At 45.0% G+C, this 20,680-nt stretch overlaps 1 protein-coding gene across 1 annotated transcript; it reads right to left on the bottom strand.

Moving 5' to 3' along the window:
- On the bottom strand, positions 1-20,237 carry UGP2 (UDP-glucose pyrophosphorylase 2). Its single transcript, XM_037390870.1, has 10 exons — positions 19,984-20,237; positions 14,220-14,347; positions 13,563-13,670; positions 6,777-6,962; positions 5,222-5,355; positions 4,262-4,559; positions 3,000-3,197; positions 2,573-2,815; positions 2,003-2,107; positions 1-1,100 (listed from the first exon to the last, which is right to left on the bottom strand). The coding sequence occupies exons 1-10, from the start codon at positions 20,000-20,002 to the stop codon at positions 993-995; spliced, it is 1,527 nt and encodes a 508-aa protein (XP_037246767.1). The 5' UTR covers positions 20,003-20,237; the 3' UTR covers positions 1-992.
- Between the last annotated feature and the right edge of the window lie 443 nt (positions 20,238-20,680).

Raw genomic sequence — 20,680 nt, 5'->3', positions numbered from 1 at the left:
TTGTTTTTAAAGACCAACTTCTTTAATGATACATACCAGTGTTATACTAAGCTTATAAAATAAAGTTGTCTGCATGTAAATACAAGAAAAACATTAAGAAATCAATAGTGATCAGGACAGGGATTTCGATTCCTGTACAAATTTAGAAATTACTCAGGAGAAGATAAATTAACATACATGGCTGTGACAATATGAACACGGGTGTAGTCAACGTGATCCATTTATTGAAAAAAGGGGGCAGATCAAGGATTAAGATATTAACAGGAGATCCAGTCTTAAATGGGATGTGAAAAAGCAAACACCACACGTGGATACTGAGGCATTTTTCTCAAGTATTAGATTCTTTGGGCGAGTCTGGAACACCAACGATTCCCGCTCTCACAATATGGAAATGGAGGTACTGGCAGCCTTACCCCCGTGTCTTGATGTACAACTGGGACAGGCCATCCCACTGTAGTCCAGGGGGGTTCACGAGGGCTATAGATCGGGAGAGTTGTGAGCACATGAAATACAGGGGTTTTAACAGCCCATTTAGCAGTAATGAAACTTTTGGTTTTCAACTGTGCCTTCATAAAAAGCCACATGAGTAGCTAACCGTGCTGTCCCACATGTATTGCTTCACAGCTTTATTTCTGCAGTTACAAGCAATTCAAAACTACTAAATGTTAGAGGCAAGCCTCTTAACTTCTTATCAAAGAAGATCTGTCCATCTTACCGCAAGACAAACAGTATTGCACTTCAAGGTTATATTAACTGAGTTACAGAATCTCTTTAAGGACTGAAGCATTACTTACGCACATCCATTGCGCTATGTGTCTGCTTAACAAGATAAGCAAGAGAAATTAATTTTTAAATTAATACTGCAGGGTACTGTGAAGATGACGAAGCATAGGCCCTCTGTGTACTTATATTTCTAATGCTTAAAAGGGTCTTCCATTACGGGGCTGGGGTAGCACAGCCGCCTACAGCACTGACCGTGCCCTCACGCCGACTCAGTGGTCCAGGATCCGAAGGTTGCCGGACACGATTTTGTTCTCTAGTAGAGCTCCAGCTGGGATGTCGATCCTGTCACCGTGATTTGCAATGATGATAACTGTTCCCTGGAGTTACAGGAAAGAAAACAAGTGTTGAGAGACTTTCTATGACCTGCTGACTTGGGATGAGGGAGAGCAGCGTTGTCTGGAGGACCAGTTCGGTGTCAGCTGTAACGGAGCCGGATCCTGGATGCGTTTAGTTGCATTGTTTCTGCATAGACTTCTTTTTTCCCCCCACAACAAAGGTTTTAAACAAGCAATACTGGAAACAGTATAATCACCAGCATAGTAGATACTATCAGTTTACAAGCAGAGCTGATGCCTTATGCGAAGACACACACTTGCTGTAAGCATTCTTACAGTGTCTGCTTGCTTTTAAAGGTGGGAAAATGTTCCCTGCACCGGCGTGGCACAGCGTGGCACAGCTCGCCATCGCAGCTGGGCACAGAGACCTGTGCGTAAGCCTGGCTGCTGCAGCCACCCTGGCACTGATCCGTGTGAGCAGCTACCTGCCCTCGACTATTAACAGGGCCACGAAAATGTTGTTCTTGAGCTCAAGTAAGAACTGGAGAGAAGCTAACTTGCTCAGCCTCAGCATTTACTAATAAATCGAGGACCCCCAGCTGACGGGAAGGGGCTTGTGGCTGCAAGGCCGGCCTGGGAGGGGAGGTGGCAGGTGCTGTACAGCTGAAGGATGGGGGTGTAAGCGTTGTTCTGAACAGCGCCGTGTGGTCTGTGGTGTTCGCAAGGCTCGCAGAGAAACCTCATCTCTCCCTGGGACCGTACAGAGGCAGCTACCGCAGGAACACCCAGCGCTCCTTCGGAAGGGTCGCTCCTCAGCCTTGGCCCCCACGACCCTGGGGCCGGCTAAATCCCTAGGAGTGCCTCCAGGAGCTCGGGGAGCATCCGTTACCAGGGAGCAGAGATCGGTCATGTTTACTGCAGGAGCATCCTAATTACACACTCACCTTTAATGAAACATTCTTCCCAAATGTAACATCACCTGAAACAGTGAGATGATCCAGCTCCAGCATATCTGGAATACTTTCAAACCTCCGCAGGTAATCTTGAACCTTTTGGAGAGAGGAAAGAATAGAGACAGTTTAAAATCCACCTGTGGATTAAAGACAAGTGTGGGAGCTTCCTGAAAACTCCTTTCAGGGACCTTTCAGGAAGCTACATCTGACTTAATACGAGTTGCTACTTTGAAAGCAACGTGGCATTGTCATTTCTTTCAGCAGTAACTACGAGAAGCAGCAAGGGCAGTATCCTGCCAAAGCTGGGTGAGCTCCAGAGCACGCACACAACCCCATTCACCTGCTGTTTCCTCAAGCAACGGGGTAAAAGAGCACCCAACAGCAGTATGACATCATGCACATTACGTAGTTTTATTCTAACAGCCTAGTAGTTATTTACTGGGAGCAAAAGGGAATTCCCAGATGGGCAGAGGCAGATAAACCTCACTTTAACTTATTTATTGCTATGGACTGCTTTTTTATTCAAAGAGGTAAAACCAAACTATAATTATAGGAGTTTACCTTTGTGAAAGAACTTCCCAGTTTCACAAGAGGCACTGTTGGAAATTCACGCTTCTCGCTCATGGTTAGAGATCCAGCATTAAGGCTATACAAATTGGACATCACAAGCAAGAGATCCGACGTCGTCTTAACAGGCAGAAAACGACTACGAGGTACGTTTATCCCCAGAGAGTTCTCAAAACTCTTAATAGCAGCACCAACTGCCGTCTCCAACTGGATAACATTCAAGCCTCCATCCAGAGTCTGGAAGAGAAAACTCAACATGAACACAACCAGCAGGTAAGGGCGCTCCGAACTAGAGCGTAAGTCAGTGCTCTGCATTTACAGACAGGCTGGCTCCTTTTTGAAGGCAGCAGTCCCTGTCTAGTTACCTAGAAACAAACGCTCTTTTGAGTCCGTTTCCTCTAAAACCTTCCTAGCTGATTACCTTTGGGTTAACGATGATCTCCATATCGATAGCGTTTTTCTCTTGCAGCCTTTTAATTGCAGACAGAGCAATCCACAAGTTATTGGTGTTGAATATTTTGAATTTTGACACAGACTTGAATTCATCCACGTGTGCTTTTGGGACCTGAGCTATCTCCACGAGCCTCAGCTTGTTTTCATATTGTGTAAGCGTGCCACCCTGCAAGGGTCGAAAGCAGCAGTTTTAAGTCCTGTTCATGAAATGCCAGAGAAACCCTCCCTCACCCGGACGCGCTGTTTTGTTGGCATTTAAAGTTGAACCGCAGTGAAAACACGTTGCTTGTGTTCAGCTACCAGGTTACTAATTATAGAGCATGTTTGCAGTACAGTCAGAACCGTTGAACGATCATGTTTCAGTACTCTAAGACAGTTAATTCTTTTAATGAAAGTTGAGAATCTTTTGCAAGTGCTGCTGTGGTCAAAAATCACCTTCAGCAGTACTTTGCTAGGTTACAGAGCAAAATCTAAATTAAATCTTATAGTTTTGTACTTGTGGCACTTACAGGAGAAACAAGCAGTACTTCAGTAACCTGAACTGTATTCCCACCGTGCATTTTGGTGGCTTTGTAAGACCTTAATATCTAATGAATACAGAGAAAAATGGTGTCTCCTTCCCCATCCTCACATTTAAAAGAGCAGAGGCAAAGTACAGTTACGGCACAAATCACTGCATGCCAGAAGTATTTGGTAAGTGCCATAAATACCTGACAAGCTGTCAGACCTGGACTTTGAACGAAGGGGGGCGGGTGGGGCAGGAGCAGGGTGGCAGCCGTGCCAAGCGCCGCGGGCAGCGCACACCTCGGCCGCGCGGCAAGCAGCCTGCGCAGTGTTCAGGCAGCAGATACACAATCGCTGCATCCCAGCCCGCAGTGCTCTGCTTCTGCTATCCTCAAACTCCTCTGTGACAGGCTGGAGGAGCTATGGGGGCTGTGACCCGCACCCTGCGGAAATCACTGGTGTTTTCAGGCATCAGTCAAGCCCAGGCTGTCCTCTGCGGTTGCCCAGAACCTAGATCCAGTTTGTTCCATGAATCAGAACTTCAGAAACTCACTGATTTTGTGCATCTCTGATTAGATCACAGCTGATATGTTAAAGGTGCCTAAAATAGCTATGGGAAGATTTAAAGTCTCTCCTCCATGCTTGAATTCAGACATACAAGAAGCCGAGATCCCCACCAGCACGCCAGACATTCAGACAGACTCACACAACTGTCTCCCTCTTTACCTTCACATCCGCCCTCGTTTTGTTGGTGACTTCCATGACAAATTCACAGCGTTTTCCATTGGGTGGGTTCATAAGGTGGTTAAGAATGTAAAGGTCCACAGTGGCACCCAAGTTATCTATATTGGACACGAAAATGTACTCCTTCCCCTCTCCGATAAGGTTATCCAGCAGACCAGAGTTATAGAAACTGGCATAGATATCTCCATGGCCCGGGGGGTACCAGCACTCCGTATTCTCTCCTGAGTAAGACACGTCCTTGGCTATCGGAAGCAGAGTTTCCTTGTTAATCCTAGGATACCTGGGAAGACAATGGGTTGTGTTAAGTCCTCACTAGTGCTGGACTAGCAAAAAGAAAAACACAATACAATAGTAAAGGTGCAACTGCACGTGCTTTTTCACACAGCTTTTGGAAGTAATGCCTCCTAGACGGGCATAAATTCCCTGAATTGAAAGACCCATCTACATACTGAGCTACTGCTGGGAAGCTACAGCATGCAATCTCTCAGTGAAGGATGTACAGCCATAGCTCTCGGACCATGCTGTAAACCAGCTTTCCTCGGACAGGCAGGTTCGGAGCATGCCAAGCGTGCCTCGGACATCATGAACCACTCAGTCTGTTCTTGGTAAGGAAGCCCACGTTCTCCCGCCCTCCCGAGCCCAGGGACCCCAAAGGCAAGTTCAGGAATGAAGTGGCCAGCACCCAGCACACCATTATTCACACATTTCTTAGAAACTGCATCCCACACGCCCCCCTCTCCCCAGTTCTAATACATTGCCCTTGACCCTGCTTAACACCTTGATGTTTCGGTCTTTCAAAGAGCCCCAAAACAGAGACTGAACATGGGTACAGAAGACACTGTTGCTACCTCAGTGTCTCCAACTAAAACCTCACAGCACTGGAATATGGAGAAATGCAAGCTAGTTTTTCCTTTCACCCCAAGTGGAGAAGTGGCTTGATACCTGCTTTGATTAAAAGTATATATCTTCACACGGCTGTGACTGTATTTCTGCAAGATTTTCTTTGTGTCATCATCAGTGTTGAAAGAATTCATGAGAACAAGAGGAACATCGGTGTTGTAGGATTTGTTTAAATGCTGAGATGGGAAAGAAACGGTAAATTCAGCATGTATTATTAGCTTTAACTCCCAACACCTAAAGATCTGGGAGAAAGACATTAGATAAAAATGACTGGAAATAATAAATGCTGAGATAGAAGAGAGATGTGCTTATGTTGAGAGAAAAGATAATAAATAGGTAAAGGAAAACAAATCCCTGTAAGTAGTAAAGATACGGTCCACATTAATTAATGTATAATTAATCATTATTAAATCTGCATCAAGACTGAAAATTTGAAAAGCATGACACCACAAAATAATTATTTTAAATTTTAGCCTACTGTTGATGCCAAAAGGCATGTTTTCCTTCAAATTACTGAAGGCTGTCAGGGTGAAGTTTGAAAACCTTCTCTGGTAAGCACTTTCGAGCCGCCTTGGCAGGCTGTGAAATGGACTATAGTCCCAGGAATACATAACAAATGACATGTCACCACGTTAATAATTCGAGAATCTATAGAATGGAGCTGAAATACACAAAAGCCCATGTGCACAGCAGAGCACAGGCAAAAATCAGAAAACACGATGGCATTCCACGACAAATCGAGTGCAGAAATCAAAAGATATTTCAGTGAGTTCTAAGCTTTGTGCATCAGATCATCCTCATCCACTGTGGAGTGTCTGGGATTGTTACCCTCTGGTGGAGTTTGAGACTTCCACAGTGACACTTCTGAGAAAGCGCCCGCAACACCAAAGGATTAGGACTGCATTAGGTGGATAGAAATTTCAGTCTGCTATAGAACTGTCTAACAGATAGGGCAGAGTCACTCCAAACAGCCCCCACACTGAGGCAAAAATTGTTGGAGCTCCAGAAACTCTGGAACAGGCACACCCAATTTCCTACTCTGATGACCATCTTAATTATATGCTGTAAGAGAAATATTCTGCATTAAAAACATCAGCTGAAATGTCCTCTCTCAACACCAGCAGCTGTTATTTTATTTTACTTTTTTTTCTTCAGCAGAAAATGCCAGCAATCACTTCCAGCATGAGTTTTAATTTGACAAGGAGCTTGGAGCTGCTCGGAAGGACTTTGTTCTAATGCACGTTAAAAAAGCTTTTAAAAATCTAAACTTAAACTTGCAGCTGGAGGAGTTCAGAGACGAGCCCAGGAGTTAGCCGTGCCATGCCAGCTCCGATTTGATTGCTCGTGTTTCTGGACACCATCACCACCGTCCGGGTTGGTGTGCACAGGCTGGATTACACTTGTGCTAACGTGTGGAGTGGACCACCAATTGCTTCAACCCTTTCATGCCTATTCTTTCCAAATTCTCCACTCCAGACCTGCCTTCCCTCTCTTCTTCCTTTTGGCAAGTCTCCACTGTGATGTCTCCGAAAGGGTCACACAGGAGAGGCTCAGGGTGCTTCCTCCAGCATAGAAAGAAAAGCCCATCAGAAGTTACCTCAATCTGCTGAACCGTCAGATCCAAGAAGGTGTTCTCGTTCCGCACCCCGATAAGACTTTTGGGGCCTTTACAACCCATGCTTGTGCCCAAGCCACCATTTAGTTTCACAACAACCAGCTTGTTCAAGACAGAAGCGATGTTATCGGGCAGCCCTCTGGCCTTTATCTTCTCATAGGGCTGGATCTGTAAAAACAAACAAAAAACCCCAGCAGTCAGATATTTGGAAGGGAATTGCTTTCTCTTACAAATCTTCAAAACTCAAGATTTGGCAATAGCACCCACGCTTATTTATGTGATTTATGACACTAAAGAACATTTGCAGAACTGAGTCTACAGTAATCTGATTTGTTACAATACAAATAACTGAATTTGTTACTACAATAACCTCTTTTCTTGAGAATTTCTATAGACTTTGTGACACCAGTCACAATCGGCTCCATCCAGACGAAGAGCTGTCTCTGCTCCTCCAGGCAGGGGGAACTGACTCAATGGTGAAGGCAGTTAACGAAGAAGTCAGGCCAGTTACATCACTTACCACGACTCTCTCCTCTCACCCTGCTGAAGGAGAGGGGGTCTCCTTGTGAGCCACCCAGCGCTCCTCCCCAGTAAGGTGACCTCCTTCAGTCAGGCCCCAGTTTAAGGACACAGGCCCTGCATGCAGGACACGAAACTTTTTCCCCCCCTAAGCAGCTTAAACTTGCAGCAGATTATTATTTTTTAATGTATATATATTTTGCTCTGAGGTTATCAGAGGCAACATTCTTGGCAAAAGGTTGGTTCTTTGGCTCAGTCTAAACCAATTTTTATTCCAACTACTAGTCCAATTTAATAATTCCTCTCTCCCAATAATGTGCTACAAAGTGGAAGAAAGCTCCTAGTTCTTATCCCACAATTTTCAGGATGTGTTCATCCAGCTCACATTAAGCCTTGCAGAAGTCTTCCACCTTGCTGACAGCTACACCCTACAGGTTTGCAAACAGAGCATGGGCTGCACTAGGGGCTAGTGATGGAGAGCAAAATCAGGTTTGTAATGACAGCATGCCTTGCATTAGGCATTGCTTGTCCCCTCATCCAGAGCACCCAAATCAAAGAAACAAAGGTAACAATGCAAGAGTCATGTGAAAACTGTTAGAGCAAAATCAATACAGTTATCCTTTAGCCTGTCCTTCTAGAGATTTTCTTTTCAAGAAAAGCCTTGGTGTTTCAGTGCTGTGTGTATTCTAGCAGCAGGAAAATGATTTTCGTTCAGATAAGGGGTGTGTAAGATCCACAGCTGATTTCCAAAACCAAATACGTACAGAGTAGTTTCCAGAAATGTGTTTGCTTTGGGCAAGTCAGGCTGAGGTTCAAATGGAAATTCACACTACACTGGAACAAGAGTCATATTTCTTACTCAGATGTGCGGGGGTAGAGAGCAGAGTTTGCGCAACTCCAGCATTCCGGTATGCCACAGGCAGTAGATTAGAGCAGATCCCTCACATTAGGGAAATTCTGCCTTACAGGATCCGGAAAGCTTACGGTATATATTTAAAGATAAGATCGCTCCATGTGCAGTTAGCATGGCTCAGGCAATAGCGCAATCACTGCCATTTCACACAGGACATACGCAGGAACTTCTGAAGTTCCTAGAACATTTCAGGAACAGAACCGTGCAAAAAGCAGAATCTTGCTGTGTTTTGTCAGCAATAGAGATTGTGTTCAGGCTGGGCAGGCACCTTGAACAACCACCATTCTTCTCATTAACAAAGAGGTGATAAACACTGATTTTAACGTGCTGAAGGTACATCAGAAAGCTTAATGAACAATTCACTACCAGCAGGATCTACAGAGATGTATTCAAGAGATTTACTGCTTCCCATCCACTCCAAGGTCAGTAATGCTCTGTATTAGACTGCAAACAGATTTAAAACATTCAGGTTTGAGCTTCAGCTGGGCCAGATGCGAGTCACACCCACAATGTTCAGACAGTCTGAACAGCCAAAAAATGATTTCAACTTTCAAGTCTCGCTGTGTTCTTCTTGCATCACTCAAAATACGGCTCTCCAAAAAGACAACAGTCTGCCACTCAGTCAGGGCCAGGCTGCCTCAAAATCAGTTGCTTCTGCTGAAGTGCCAACTACCTTTTCATGCCTTCACTATCATGCCTGAAACTAGCTTATGCAGAAAGCTCAGAGTGAAATCCTGATGAAGTTAAATGGTTCCATCCAGGCCCTCCATCGAGGACTTTGTCCAGTGGATGTTCAGCTACAACACAAAACTTGTAACTCAGCCTTGCTAAATATTTCAGTTTTTTCTGGCAGAGGCACTGGAAATGACAACTTGGCAACGAAGCCCTGGGTCTTGAAGGGTCCTTCATTCAGAGAATAACACATGTCAAGATCTCAAATCTGAGCAGGATTGTTGCAGCATCAGGACTGCTGGATGCCAGCGCTACCGTCTAGCAGTTCCAGTCACGTGTAGGCACTAATATCCAGAATCGCCTCATCACCTATGAGCGTACACACCAGCGTGAAGAAGTGCTCCGCAGTAATAAAAATCAAACCTCGCTCTAAGGGTTTGGAGCAGTGGACTTGACAAGTGCGTGCTGATGGGGAAATACTTCAGGAACAGAAACAGGCAGGGGTGATGTGCCTTACAGATGCATGACTACAGCGTTACTCATTTGAGACACATCTCAAAACTGTCGTTTGGAATTCTTCTGAGATGACATATCTCACTGCTTCTGGTTTTGCAGACAATGTCACAGAAGTGACTTTTCAGAACAGTTTGCATGAGGCAACGTTGGGAGTTTGACTAACAGATTTCAGAAGCATACTCCTACTGCAAGGAGGTTTGCAAGCGTTTGTCAGAGACAGACAAAGTGAGCATCAGGGCTGTCATCGTGGGTAGACTGGGAAGGAATACACCCATATTAGTCAGTTTGTACTTACAGAACAACAAGGAAAGACTCAGCACCAACGGACGGTTTTAGAAACGGCACCAAGTGAACCCTGAAAAGCTGTTTCCGGAGTTGAAGGTTAGGAAGACATTTTGCTCTTGAGGAAGAGCGTGACATTCATTTCTTTCCTTCACGATGCAGTTCACTGCGATGACAACCTGAGCTGCAGACAAGAATCAGGCCACTGGGGGAAAAAACCTTCCAACAAGCAAGCTCCTCTCACAACTCGCGTTGTTTTGGATGCTCTCTTCACTTCCTAGATGAGGTTTTGTATTGCTGTTCCGAGGTTAACTTGATCACTTTGGTTCTCTCTGAGGCCTCCCAGCAGGGTGTTGCTATTGCTTCCAATTCAAACAAACAGATCACTGCAATCTACATCAACAGGGTTAAATTACACTTGCCGTGTCTACATGCTTTACCACCTCTCTTTGTTAACCGGCACTCTGACTAAGTATACCTTCTCTGAAAACTGTAACCGTAACGGTCCTAACTATGCTAGGTATCGCTGTAAGCCTTTGGACGTATGGAAGCAAAGCATCAGGAAGGAAAAAACAAGACAGAGGTTTACCAATACGGCACGAAATGGGTTCAATCTTCTGATATTGGAGTCTGGAGCTTACAAGTTGTTGGCCATTGGTATTAGCTGTTGCACTGAAAACACGGAGGTCAGTGATGACATCTCCCATTGGAGAGAAAAATGAAGGAGTATTACAGAACAATAATTTCTGTTTCAGTGTACTCACAGGAGCCTTTACTTGTCAGTAAATGCTTCAGGGAAGAACAGAAAGTTACATTCAAAGAACAAGTACAGCGGATAACACGTTAGAAGACCCAAAGAAGTCTGATCAGAAATTCTGTTCCTGCATAGCACACTCCCATGGCACTGGGCAAAAGCCTGAAACACCTTTCCAACCTAATCTGAAAGTCAGAAGTAGCTTACGTAAAATAGAAAATTAAAAGACAAAGCCTATAAATGCAATAAACTATTAATGAACTTGTTAAGCTGTTAATAAAAAAAACCAAACCACCTCAACGACCCCACGCTTTGGCACATTTGAGTGTTTTTATTTTATTTATAGATACATACACACACACATATGTCTGTATGTATATACATACACACACACATATATACCTAGACAGATCCTTTGAACTCTGCTAGGTACCAGCTGAAGATTACACTTGCCAGAATTCTCAGTGCTTTGGACTGATCAAGCAGCAAACCAATTCTCCAAAACAATCACAGGCAAATAAATTCACACCGGGGAGAGGAAGTCAATGTTTTCTAGGCTATGATCCTTGTAGTGTGGGATTCTCAAAAGCAGCTGAGCACCCCACCTCCATCACCACCTCCTCGTAAAACAAGGTCGTCCATACAGGCAGTTATAAATCAGTTCCAAGATTACCAACTTTCCCAACAAGTCTTGTGTGTACCAACCTCTGTGCTGGTCTAACAAGACCAGGAGGGGAGTGCACTGTGAGGTTTTATAGCTAGGAAAAAAAAACCAACTAGAACTGAAGCACTCAATCTGTGTATACTCACAGATGGATACTTGTCCCAAAGAACTCAGTACTGCAGTCTTTATTCTGAAGCTCTTCTAAAATGATCACTCTTACACCCTCTAAAAGCTCATACTGTTTTCACCTATACTAGCTAGACTAGTAATTCTGGTCTTCAGGACATCAACTTATATCTAGTAATTCCACAAGTCATACCCCTCAGCAAAGAATAATTTGGGAGAAGTTGCCCTGCAGGTCACTTGAAAAGGGTTTCATGTAAGACATTTCGCTTTCCACAGTACGTCCTCTACATGACTGACATATTAAAGGAGGTGGAAGCAGGATGAATACAAGCAGTGTTTGAGAAGGGTAGGGAGATGGAACTCTTATGGTAAGGAAAAAAAAGAAAAGAAAAATGAAGTTGAGCTTGCTCTCAGTTTTTGAGCATCCTCAACCCACCTCCGGTCAGATAAGGAAGCCTTAAGTATCATCCAAGTAATCCTAAAGAAAGAGATACTTACTATGAAGTAAAGAAGGCATGGAAGGAAGTTAGTTTGTGGTTATTTTTCCCTAGCTTGCTTTTGTGACATTTACCAAGTGCGATTATTTATTTGGAGTTCATGCTAGGAAGCAAAATTTCATTTAAAATGATGCATGCATCTCACCTGACCCAAAGTGACTTGATTTTGCAGGATTCTCACTTTCTCTCTCTCTGTAAAAGCTGCAACATGGCTAAGGGGCACATTCAAGAACCAGGCAGGCAGGGCCATAAGGAAGCCGAGCGATACTCATTCTGATCTTGCCCACCCCTTCCCACCCTCTGTGACCTTAAGTTAGACCTTTGTCAAAGTTCTCTTTTAAGCACCCTGCCATGCCTGGGAATCTCCCATCGGTCTCTTTCAGTGTCTTACCATAATCCTCCCATTTGACATTTGCTCCTGATGTCCTACCCGGTAATTTTCAGTCCTTTACAGAACTTGAAAGTTTTTCCATTGCAGGCGTGCAAAACTTTAAAAACAGACAATAGCTCTCCCTCTCCACAAAGCAGCCCATTCAGTCGCATCAAATTGCTGTCATTTAATCCCAGGCTTTATCTTGACACAGGGAACAGGTTATTTCTTTCATTGTTCCAACTACCTTTTTACATATTTAACAGGCTTATCACTCCCCAGAGTCTCACCCCCTCTAGACTAAAAGCAATCCCCTTTTCTTCAGCCTTCCTTATAAGTCATGTTATCTAGAACTCCAGTTTCTCCCCCGGCCTCTTTACTGAAGGTAGATTTTTATCCCCAAAGCAACACTTCATTCAGTGTTACAGTACAGAAGAGAGAGACATCACATGTTTTTGAAGTTAAAAGAAAACACTCAACCTTGGAAAAACCCTAGACTTGCTCTAAAACAGCATCATTCTTCCAACGCTTTAGAGAGCAGCACTGCATCTGTTCTGGAAGTAACTGGACAGCCTGCCTTTCAGTTGGAAACAGAGCCTCGATTGAATCACCACAGAGAGGCTAACAGGAACCACAAACGTGTGAGGACACAGAAGTCCTGCAATATGCCAAGATCACTACACTGGGAAATGCAAGAATTCGTACCACAACTACACCGTTAGATACACAAGAGTCAAAAGACAGCCTAAGGCCACAGATGAATCAATAGAATGAGGTTAGGTTTAATAGCAAGTATTTATTTCAGTACTAAACAGTGCTGAAAAAAATATTCAGCGCTTTTTCAGCAGCAGCTCAAGTGGCAGGTTATAAGTTACAACAACATAGATGACATTAGATGAAAATTACGCCCCCTCAGCCCCCCCTCAGTCAACTACTCAGATCCCTCGTTTTTACTGAGCTGCTGCAGGTTACAGAAGTTGCTAAATGAGCTATGCAACACAGCCCACTTGCCATATGTCCATTTCAAATTATTCAGCGGAACGGATTGCGGAAAACAGTCTCATCTGAGACACGCAACCTTCTTTCACAGGCAGGAGGGAAATGGGAACAACAAGGGCCCTCCCTCCCCTCTAACACAAGCTACCGTGGACTCCAGAGAAGGTACCAAATGGTAAGATGGAATCTGTCCCACTTTGCTGCCCTGCTCAAAGGCAGCTAACAAAACACCACCAAAGAACCTGACACATATGTTAAGAACCTGACACAATGCTGAGGAACACTACAACATATGTGTCAATAAATAATTTTTTTCCAGTTAGAACCCAAAGTGCTGTCCTACGTGATTTTATGAAACCATGGCACAGATATCCATTCTGTGGGCAACTACATCATTTACTACAAGCAGCAATTATCAGTTCTATGTTCCTTCCAAGCTGTCGCTTCATTGGAACTTACCGAATCCTCTGGAGGTCTCTGAATCTTCCCCCAGTCCACAGATGGTCCCTTTTCTTGCAGGAATCTATGAAATAGCTTCTTAAATCCTTCCAGGTCCTTTTTAGTGTGCTACCAAGAAGAAATGCATTAGTTAAGGCTGACGTTTAATGCATGCCTATTCAATCACAGACACATTTCTACAGACTTGATGTACAGTCTATTCACAAGAGTAATTTTATCAGCACTGACACGCTAAAATTTAAGTAAAATTCTAAAAGGCACCAAAAGCCCATTTCCACTAAAAGCTCAAAGGTGCAAAACCAACTCGGATACCTAAAAGACAAGTCTTTATAGTCAAAACCACAACCATCAGAATTTGGCCCAGTCTTTATGGTAACAGCTTTACCCTCCCCTTCTGTAATCCATTAAAGATTACATAAAACCTTTAATAACTAAAGATGATTAAACACTTCATAATAACTCTTGTCACCCAGTTTATATGGAACTGAAAGTCTCCTACTGACATTGTATCCAGGCTACTCTTCCACACAGGATCAGAGCACATCCTAAAAATAAAGATCATGGTATTCTGTGATTTGTTTCCCTGTATAGTATTTGCCTCAGTTTCCTGCATCTAACTTCTCATGCTCTGATCGAGTCAAACATCATGCTCCTTACCTCTAGCTCATTTGAAGTTGCAGTTGCAAGTATCTTATCAAGTTCTACTTTCATTGAATACTCCAGCTCTTGTCGAATGACTTCCTGAAACTGTGACGAGCCAGCTTGAGACATTGCTTTGCTGAAATCTTAAATAAAAATAAACACAGGGGTTAAAGGAAAAAGAAGAAACCTAGCTTATTTAGACTACAAATAGTCTTCAATTTTCTTCTAAAAACTAATAAACTCCTATAATCTAGTCTCATTTTATTACTGTGCTAGCACTCCAGGAACCTTAAGTTTTTATTCTTGGTGACTTGGGAGAAGAGACCTTAAACTGGGGCCAAAGCACAACTACCCTTCTCTCAAAACTCAAAAAACCCCAAACCAACGATACATCTCAAGAAGTGTCCAAAAATCCACAGCAGGATGCTTTTTTGCTAGAGGGCCAAAGAATTCATATCCTACCGCATCAACATACTTTAGCAAGTAGAAGTGTGAAAAAGCTTCTCACTAAAAAATTTCTTTTATGTAGAACATTGTGATTGAGGGTATCCTTCTGTTCACACAAGCAAATAAAAACATATGTTTTCATTATTTATACAGTGCTTTTTCACACAATTTTTAGTTTGTTCCAGTAAATATTCCCTTACTTTATCACATGAGTATTTTCACACTACAGCATGCATTTCAGTTACTAAGCAACCTAGAAAATTAGTCTGTCTATCACTTCAGCATTTGTTTTGCTTTTGAAAGTGATAAGCTCCATAAATGTGAAAAAGAGTAAATACACAAATGTTCTACACAGTAAAGTCCACATCGCAGGAAGAAACGGGAGATAACATGACTTTATTCTCCAGCAGAAAGCACTTGAAGGGAGCGTGTTCTCAAAAGACATTCTGAGTATGTTCTCTAAAGACCTCAGTTAATTTAATTTCTGCCAAATCCCTTGAGTAATCATTTCTCTTAACACAGAGAGTGATGTACTGCCAAATATAGCTGGATTTTAGAAACACTCTGAATACTAGTGCAAAAAGGGACAGGAGGAAACTTTGCAAGTGAACAGAGCAATGCTGCCAGAAAATACTGTTAGAAGAGGAACCTGCGTTTGAAGTTTACTTATTTAGAACACGCACTAAAAGGCTATTCTATTGAGAATGTCTAAGAAAGCCAATGGCAGTGCATTTTAATACAATTTTTTTTTTTAAGCAAAGTATTCCACAGCCTCAGACTCAGTGACAGTATCTAATCCTTGCTTTGAAGCCCACAGAAGCCATTTTCCTGACTGCACTGTTTTGCAGGTAGGGGAGGGGAAAAAAAAAAAAAAAAAAAAAAAAAAAAAAGGCAAGTGCTGCAGTGCACATACTGTGTGTGGTGCAACACGGGGAACGCCAGCTCAAGATGAACAGTACAGTGAACAATAGGTTCTCTTTTTTAATCAAATGCTTCATTTAGTAGTAAAAGCAGATAACGGTTGAAAGCCTGTTAGGCGTATCTTTCCAGGTCAAATATGTAAAAACACAGACAGCTCTTCATTAGGAAGCGCCTCCTCCTACAGAAAAAGGAGGAGGTCTATACCAGCTTAATACTTCCCTACCGAACTGCTACACGTACGGTCTTATCATTCGCACATTCTGGGTGGATGCATACCAAAACACTGTTTAAACTTCCAGAGAAACAACTGCTAGGAGCTACTTTCATATGTTTGCAATCCTCCCTGCAACATGTTGTAATACAGGACTTCTGTTACAGCAACAACAGTGGCCATTTCTCACAGTTCATCAGCCTGTAAAACAGCTGAACCTCCCCATATGATGCAACGTGTTTCAGAAGAAACTCTGCAAATACCAAGTATTCAACAGAGACCTTCATTCGTGCCGTGGAAACGCCGGGGCTGAGGAAGGCAGCGCCAGCTAGGCACTTTCCCAGGCTGCCATGGAAGTAGGAAAATCTTGTTTGCTCCTATCAGCCCAAAGACTTGTATGTACCAGATAAAAGCATTTAGAAATTTAAGTAACATCACAAACAAATCAAAAGAAAAAGGCACCATAAAAGTAAATGCATGATAATGTCCTAGTTTGTGGGGTTTTTTTTAAATAATACTATAAATTCTCCACAACTTAATGAGCAAATGCTAAACACATGTGATCACCAATGTCCTCGCAGAGAAGCAAAGCAAACCTGTTGCTTTTTCCAAACGCCAAGTGTCAAGCACACAGACCAGCCAGCTAGATGGGACATTTCTTACCAAAACGCAGACCGCCTAAGCCATCAGTGCTGTCAGCTGCATCTTGCATTGGCAACACAGAATATTTAGGCTTCACATCGACCATTTAACAACTGCTGCAACCACTCGGTCTCATCGAGATTCAACATGCCAGGGCATGGTTGCTCAAGGAGAGCATTATTAGTGCTATTAGCACTATTACTATTTTGGGGAAAGGAAGGACATGGCTGGAGTCCATAAAAACATGTGTTTGCCTGGTGCAGGAAAAGCATCTATTCTGCATACCTAAGAATTTGGATACTGTTACTAAGCAGCCAAGGGAAATAACAACTCAAAAGATTGTCTGCTTTTAACATGCCACTGCAAGGCAGAGGCTTTTAAGCATTTCTCTTAAGAGACGTCCACCAGGATTCGGACTGGTCGGGGACCTACAGCACTCTCTAAAGGCTCCCCAAAGCCAGACAACAGCAGCAGCATCACTGCATCCACTCCAAACCAACAAACTCTGTACTGGTTGTTCCCAAGTTGCTGCCCCTCGGGGGTTTTGGGAAGAAGCTGGTATTTATGCACGTCAGCCTACCACCAGCAGAAAGACAACTGCAGCCCTTTAACATGAGCTGCTGTTAAATTTAACAGCCCGGGTGAAGGTTGATTTCCCTGTTCCCCTAGCAGCAATGAGGAAGTAGAAAGGCCAGCGTGACCATGTATCTGAAAGCAGTTATTTCCTACAGGCAAGTAAAATTTCCAAAGGCTATAATGAAAAGCAGTTATTGTGCCTCTAAAAATCACATGAGAGGCAGGGGTGTTGGATAATTGCAGGAAGAGATTTCCATGGTTTGTGCAGCCATAAACTCCCAAATTATTTTTTAAAAAGAAATGCCTCTTCCAAGCTGTTTTGCAACCAGCGCCTCAGATTCCAGCCTAAGTCCACTTTTATGGGACCAGTATTCTTGAATGCACATCTGAAGGAAGAAAAGGGTGGGATAAGGTAGTGGAAGACTCTTGGGGAACCGGCCCACGCAGGAAATTAGCACAGAACAGAAGCGCATGACTAAACAGCTACGTTTCAGAAAACACTCTGCTTTGCAAAAATGACCACCCAGGATATCTTACTTTAATGTCATCCATAGAAAGTACTTCCTTAAGTAGCGGAGAAAGGACAACTCTTTAATGGAGTTTGCAGTGGTGTCTGACGCGTGGAGATTTTCACTCAAGCCCTCCTGCCCCCACTGTTATTTCTAGCATGCTTTTGTGCTCTGCTTTCACTGCTAACGTGCCCCCTGCCCTCGCAGCATGAACTACAGCATAGGGCAGAGTACTTGCAGGTTTATGATACATAACTTTATAACAAACATACAAAAAACCAAAATATGACAAATCAGATTAATAAAAAAGTCTTCGTACACTATCAGAATCAAAATAAGAGACAGAAGCCCTCAGGAAAACTGCATGAGAACAGAAGAGCAGTGACCCTTACGCAGGGACTTCCATGTGCTTCCTTTCTGGCCATCCCTCCTCTTATTCCACATTAAAAGCAGTTAATGTGTTAAGATCTATTAGTTTGGTTCATTAATTCACTCAGAAGACAGCTTCACTGCCTTGGTACTCGGTACATAAGGACCCAGTACAGGAGGGAGTCATGGGACAAGTCAAGCAAGAAGTCCCCTCTCTCATGAAAAAAATGGAAATCTTTTGGGCTAAGGGTTATGAACTGCAGCTACCTTCACAATCCCAGTAAGTATACAGAAAGACCTACAGCAGAAAGTTATTCAGATCCCCTTGGAGCCAGACTACTTGCATAAAAATCTAGAAGGGTAGCCAGTAAGTTAAAAGCATGCAGCTGAACTTTAAACACTCCATCCTTGAACTCTGTGCTGAGGGTACAGGCTGAATGCCTCAACTTCCACCAACTCCGCGGAAAGTTCAAGGCAATTTTTATCCCTGACGAGCACAAAACCCACTCTTTAAATACCTATACTATAATGTGCAACGCTAATAAATATTACTTCGTTTGATTTCTAAAATGGAACATACCCACTCAGCCTTTAGGAACGTTTTTCTCTTCCTACTACTAGAGGCAAAATCTGTCAACATACATTGGACTGAAGCATACATGAAGTGAAACCTCTGCGCTCGCTCTCTCCTTAGTGGAACGAATGAGCATGTCAGCCTGTGCCAACGCACAAGTTTGCAACCTAGGAAGCCGTTCTTGCCAGCTGCATGCACCAGGAGTTCAGGTGTTATGGTCAGACACAGCTGGGTTTCTCAGTCTGAACAGCTGATCCTCATGCTAAAAGTATCACTTGACACTGGCAACATGTTTTAGTATGATCGGCGTGATAAGAGTACTTTAAATGACAGACAATTTTTTAAAAGCTTTTAGGATCGTCAAATCTTTGGTAATATTTTAAAAACTGGTTATGATCTTTACATAGGTTTCTTCAGCTTTCAGTTTCATAAACAATATCACTTGCATGCAAGATGGCTACCTTCAGCAGAAGGCTGAGGTAAGCCAATACCATTTGAAAAGAACAATTCTGAATGTATTTTTGTAAGTATTTTCACAGCAAGAAGGGGATTATCTAGGCAACTTTCAGAGCAGCCTGCCGAGCAGCATGGCTGTAATACTTCCCTCCTTCAGCTCTCTGCATTTCGCCCAGGTGCCACAGGGCATTTGCAGACAGCTGATGCATTTACACAGCAAGTGTTGTGCAGTCCTACACATCCACGGGATGAGCGGCAGGCTTTCCCAAAGCCCGCCAAGGCCCTCGGTTGCCTGCAACGTCCAAGTTGACACAGCGAAAGACCTATTCGTGTTCTTCCTACAGGCAGCATCACGTTTGTCGATAGGCCTGCAGGGATTTACACTGAGGAAACCTACAGACACGGATTTCATTACAAAAAGCACACACACACACACACACACACGCACCATTAGGAATACCGGATAGGAGAGAAAGAAAATTGCCACGGCAATGCACCAAAGTCGTTTTTCTTCCCAAAATGACCTCTTGTGGGCTGGTTCCCTGTTTTGCAATAAAGGAATCTGAAACTCAGACCACGTACGCATACGCTCACACATGCGGAGAGTAAAGGAAAGCGGCGGGAGCCCACCGGCATCGGAAAACGCCAAAATACACTCAAGACTCTGAAAAAAAGTGAAGACGTTCGACCTCAGCGCTCTTCCTCCCCCAACTTCAACAGACGGCTTTAGCGGAGAGGGGAGATCTGCGCTTACAGGATCGCCCTGTAGACTCCAGATCCCGCCTGGATCCCTCCAGCCGTGGGGAGAAGCCCCGGCGCTACAGCCGCCCGGTTTCCCCGGTTCCCCCGTGCGGCCGGCAGCCGAGCCCCGGGAGCGCGGTGGGGGCCCCGGGAGCGCGCTGGGAGCCCCGGCACACTGCGCCTCGGGTGCCGGCGGGGCGCCTGCACCCACCGCTGCGCCGGGGAGAGGGAAAACGGGGGGATCATAAAAAAGGCAGCGCGTACACACACAAGCGGAGCGTACGCACATCTGAAGGGGAAAAAATACAATTCTAGAACGCACGTCAAGCTTACCTTTCGCAAAGGACGACATTTTGGCTGCTTAATAAAACACACACTTTGCGCGTACAGACGCGGCGCGGCTGGAGCGCGGGGCTGGGGGCCGCCTCCCCGCGCCCCTGCGGAGCGAGGCCCGGCGGAGCGGCTGCGCGGCGGCAGCGAGCGGCGGCCCCGGCCCCTGGGAGCTGCCCGCCCGCCGCGCCTGGCCCCTCAGCCCAGCGGTGCCTCCCGGGCCGGCGGGCGGCAGGCAAACCCCCAGGAATTTAAATTTCATCAATGAAAGAGGCGGATCCGCCGCGCCCCAGGTTTCACCACCCCCAACCCTCCTCCTCCTCCTCCTCCTCCTCTCCCCTCCCCGCCCGGCTGGGCCGCACGCCCGCCCCGCCGGGGCGCCCTGCACGGCTCCTCCCCGCCGCCGGACCGGGCACAGGCCGGGCCGGCACCGCCGCCTGGGGCGCGCTGTGCGGCCGTTAGGCCTGAGGGCGGGCCCGCCTCTCCTCAGGCGGCGGGAGGGCCGGCAGGCGGCGGGAGGGGCGGCGAGAGGCCCCTCCGGCCGCCCCAGGGGAGGCGGGGGGGGAGATGGGGGGTGGCGGTCCCGCCGTACCCACCTCGTCGCTGCCGGTACCGCGGGCGGCGGGGGGCGGGGAGGGGCGGGGCGGCAGCGCGGAGACCCACCGCCCCCCCCTTCCTCCTCCCTCCTCCGGCGGGGGCG

The sequence above is a fragment of the Falco rusticolus genome, chromosome 6 (genome assembly GCF_015220075.1).
Source record: "Falco rusticolus isolate bFalRus1 chromosome 6, bFalRus1.pri, whole genome shotgun sequence".
Taxonomy (NCBI): domain Eukaryota; kingdom Metazoa; phylum Chordata; class Aves; order Falconiformes; family Falconidae; genus Falco; species Falco rusticolus.
Note: the sequence above shows the minus strand (reverse complement) of the source record. Positions and strands in the feature narration are given on the sequence as shown.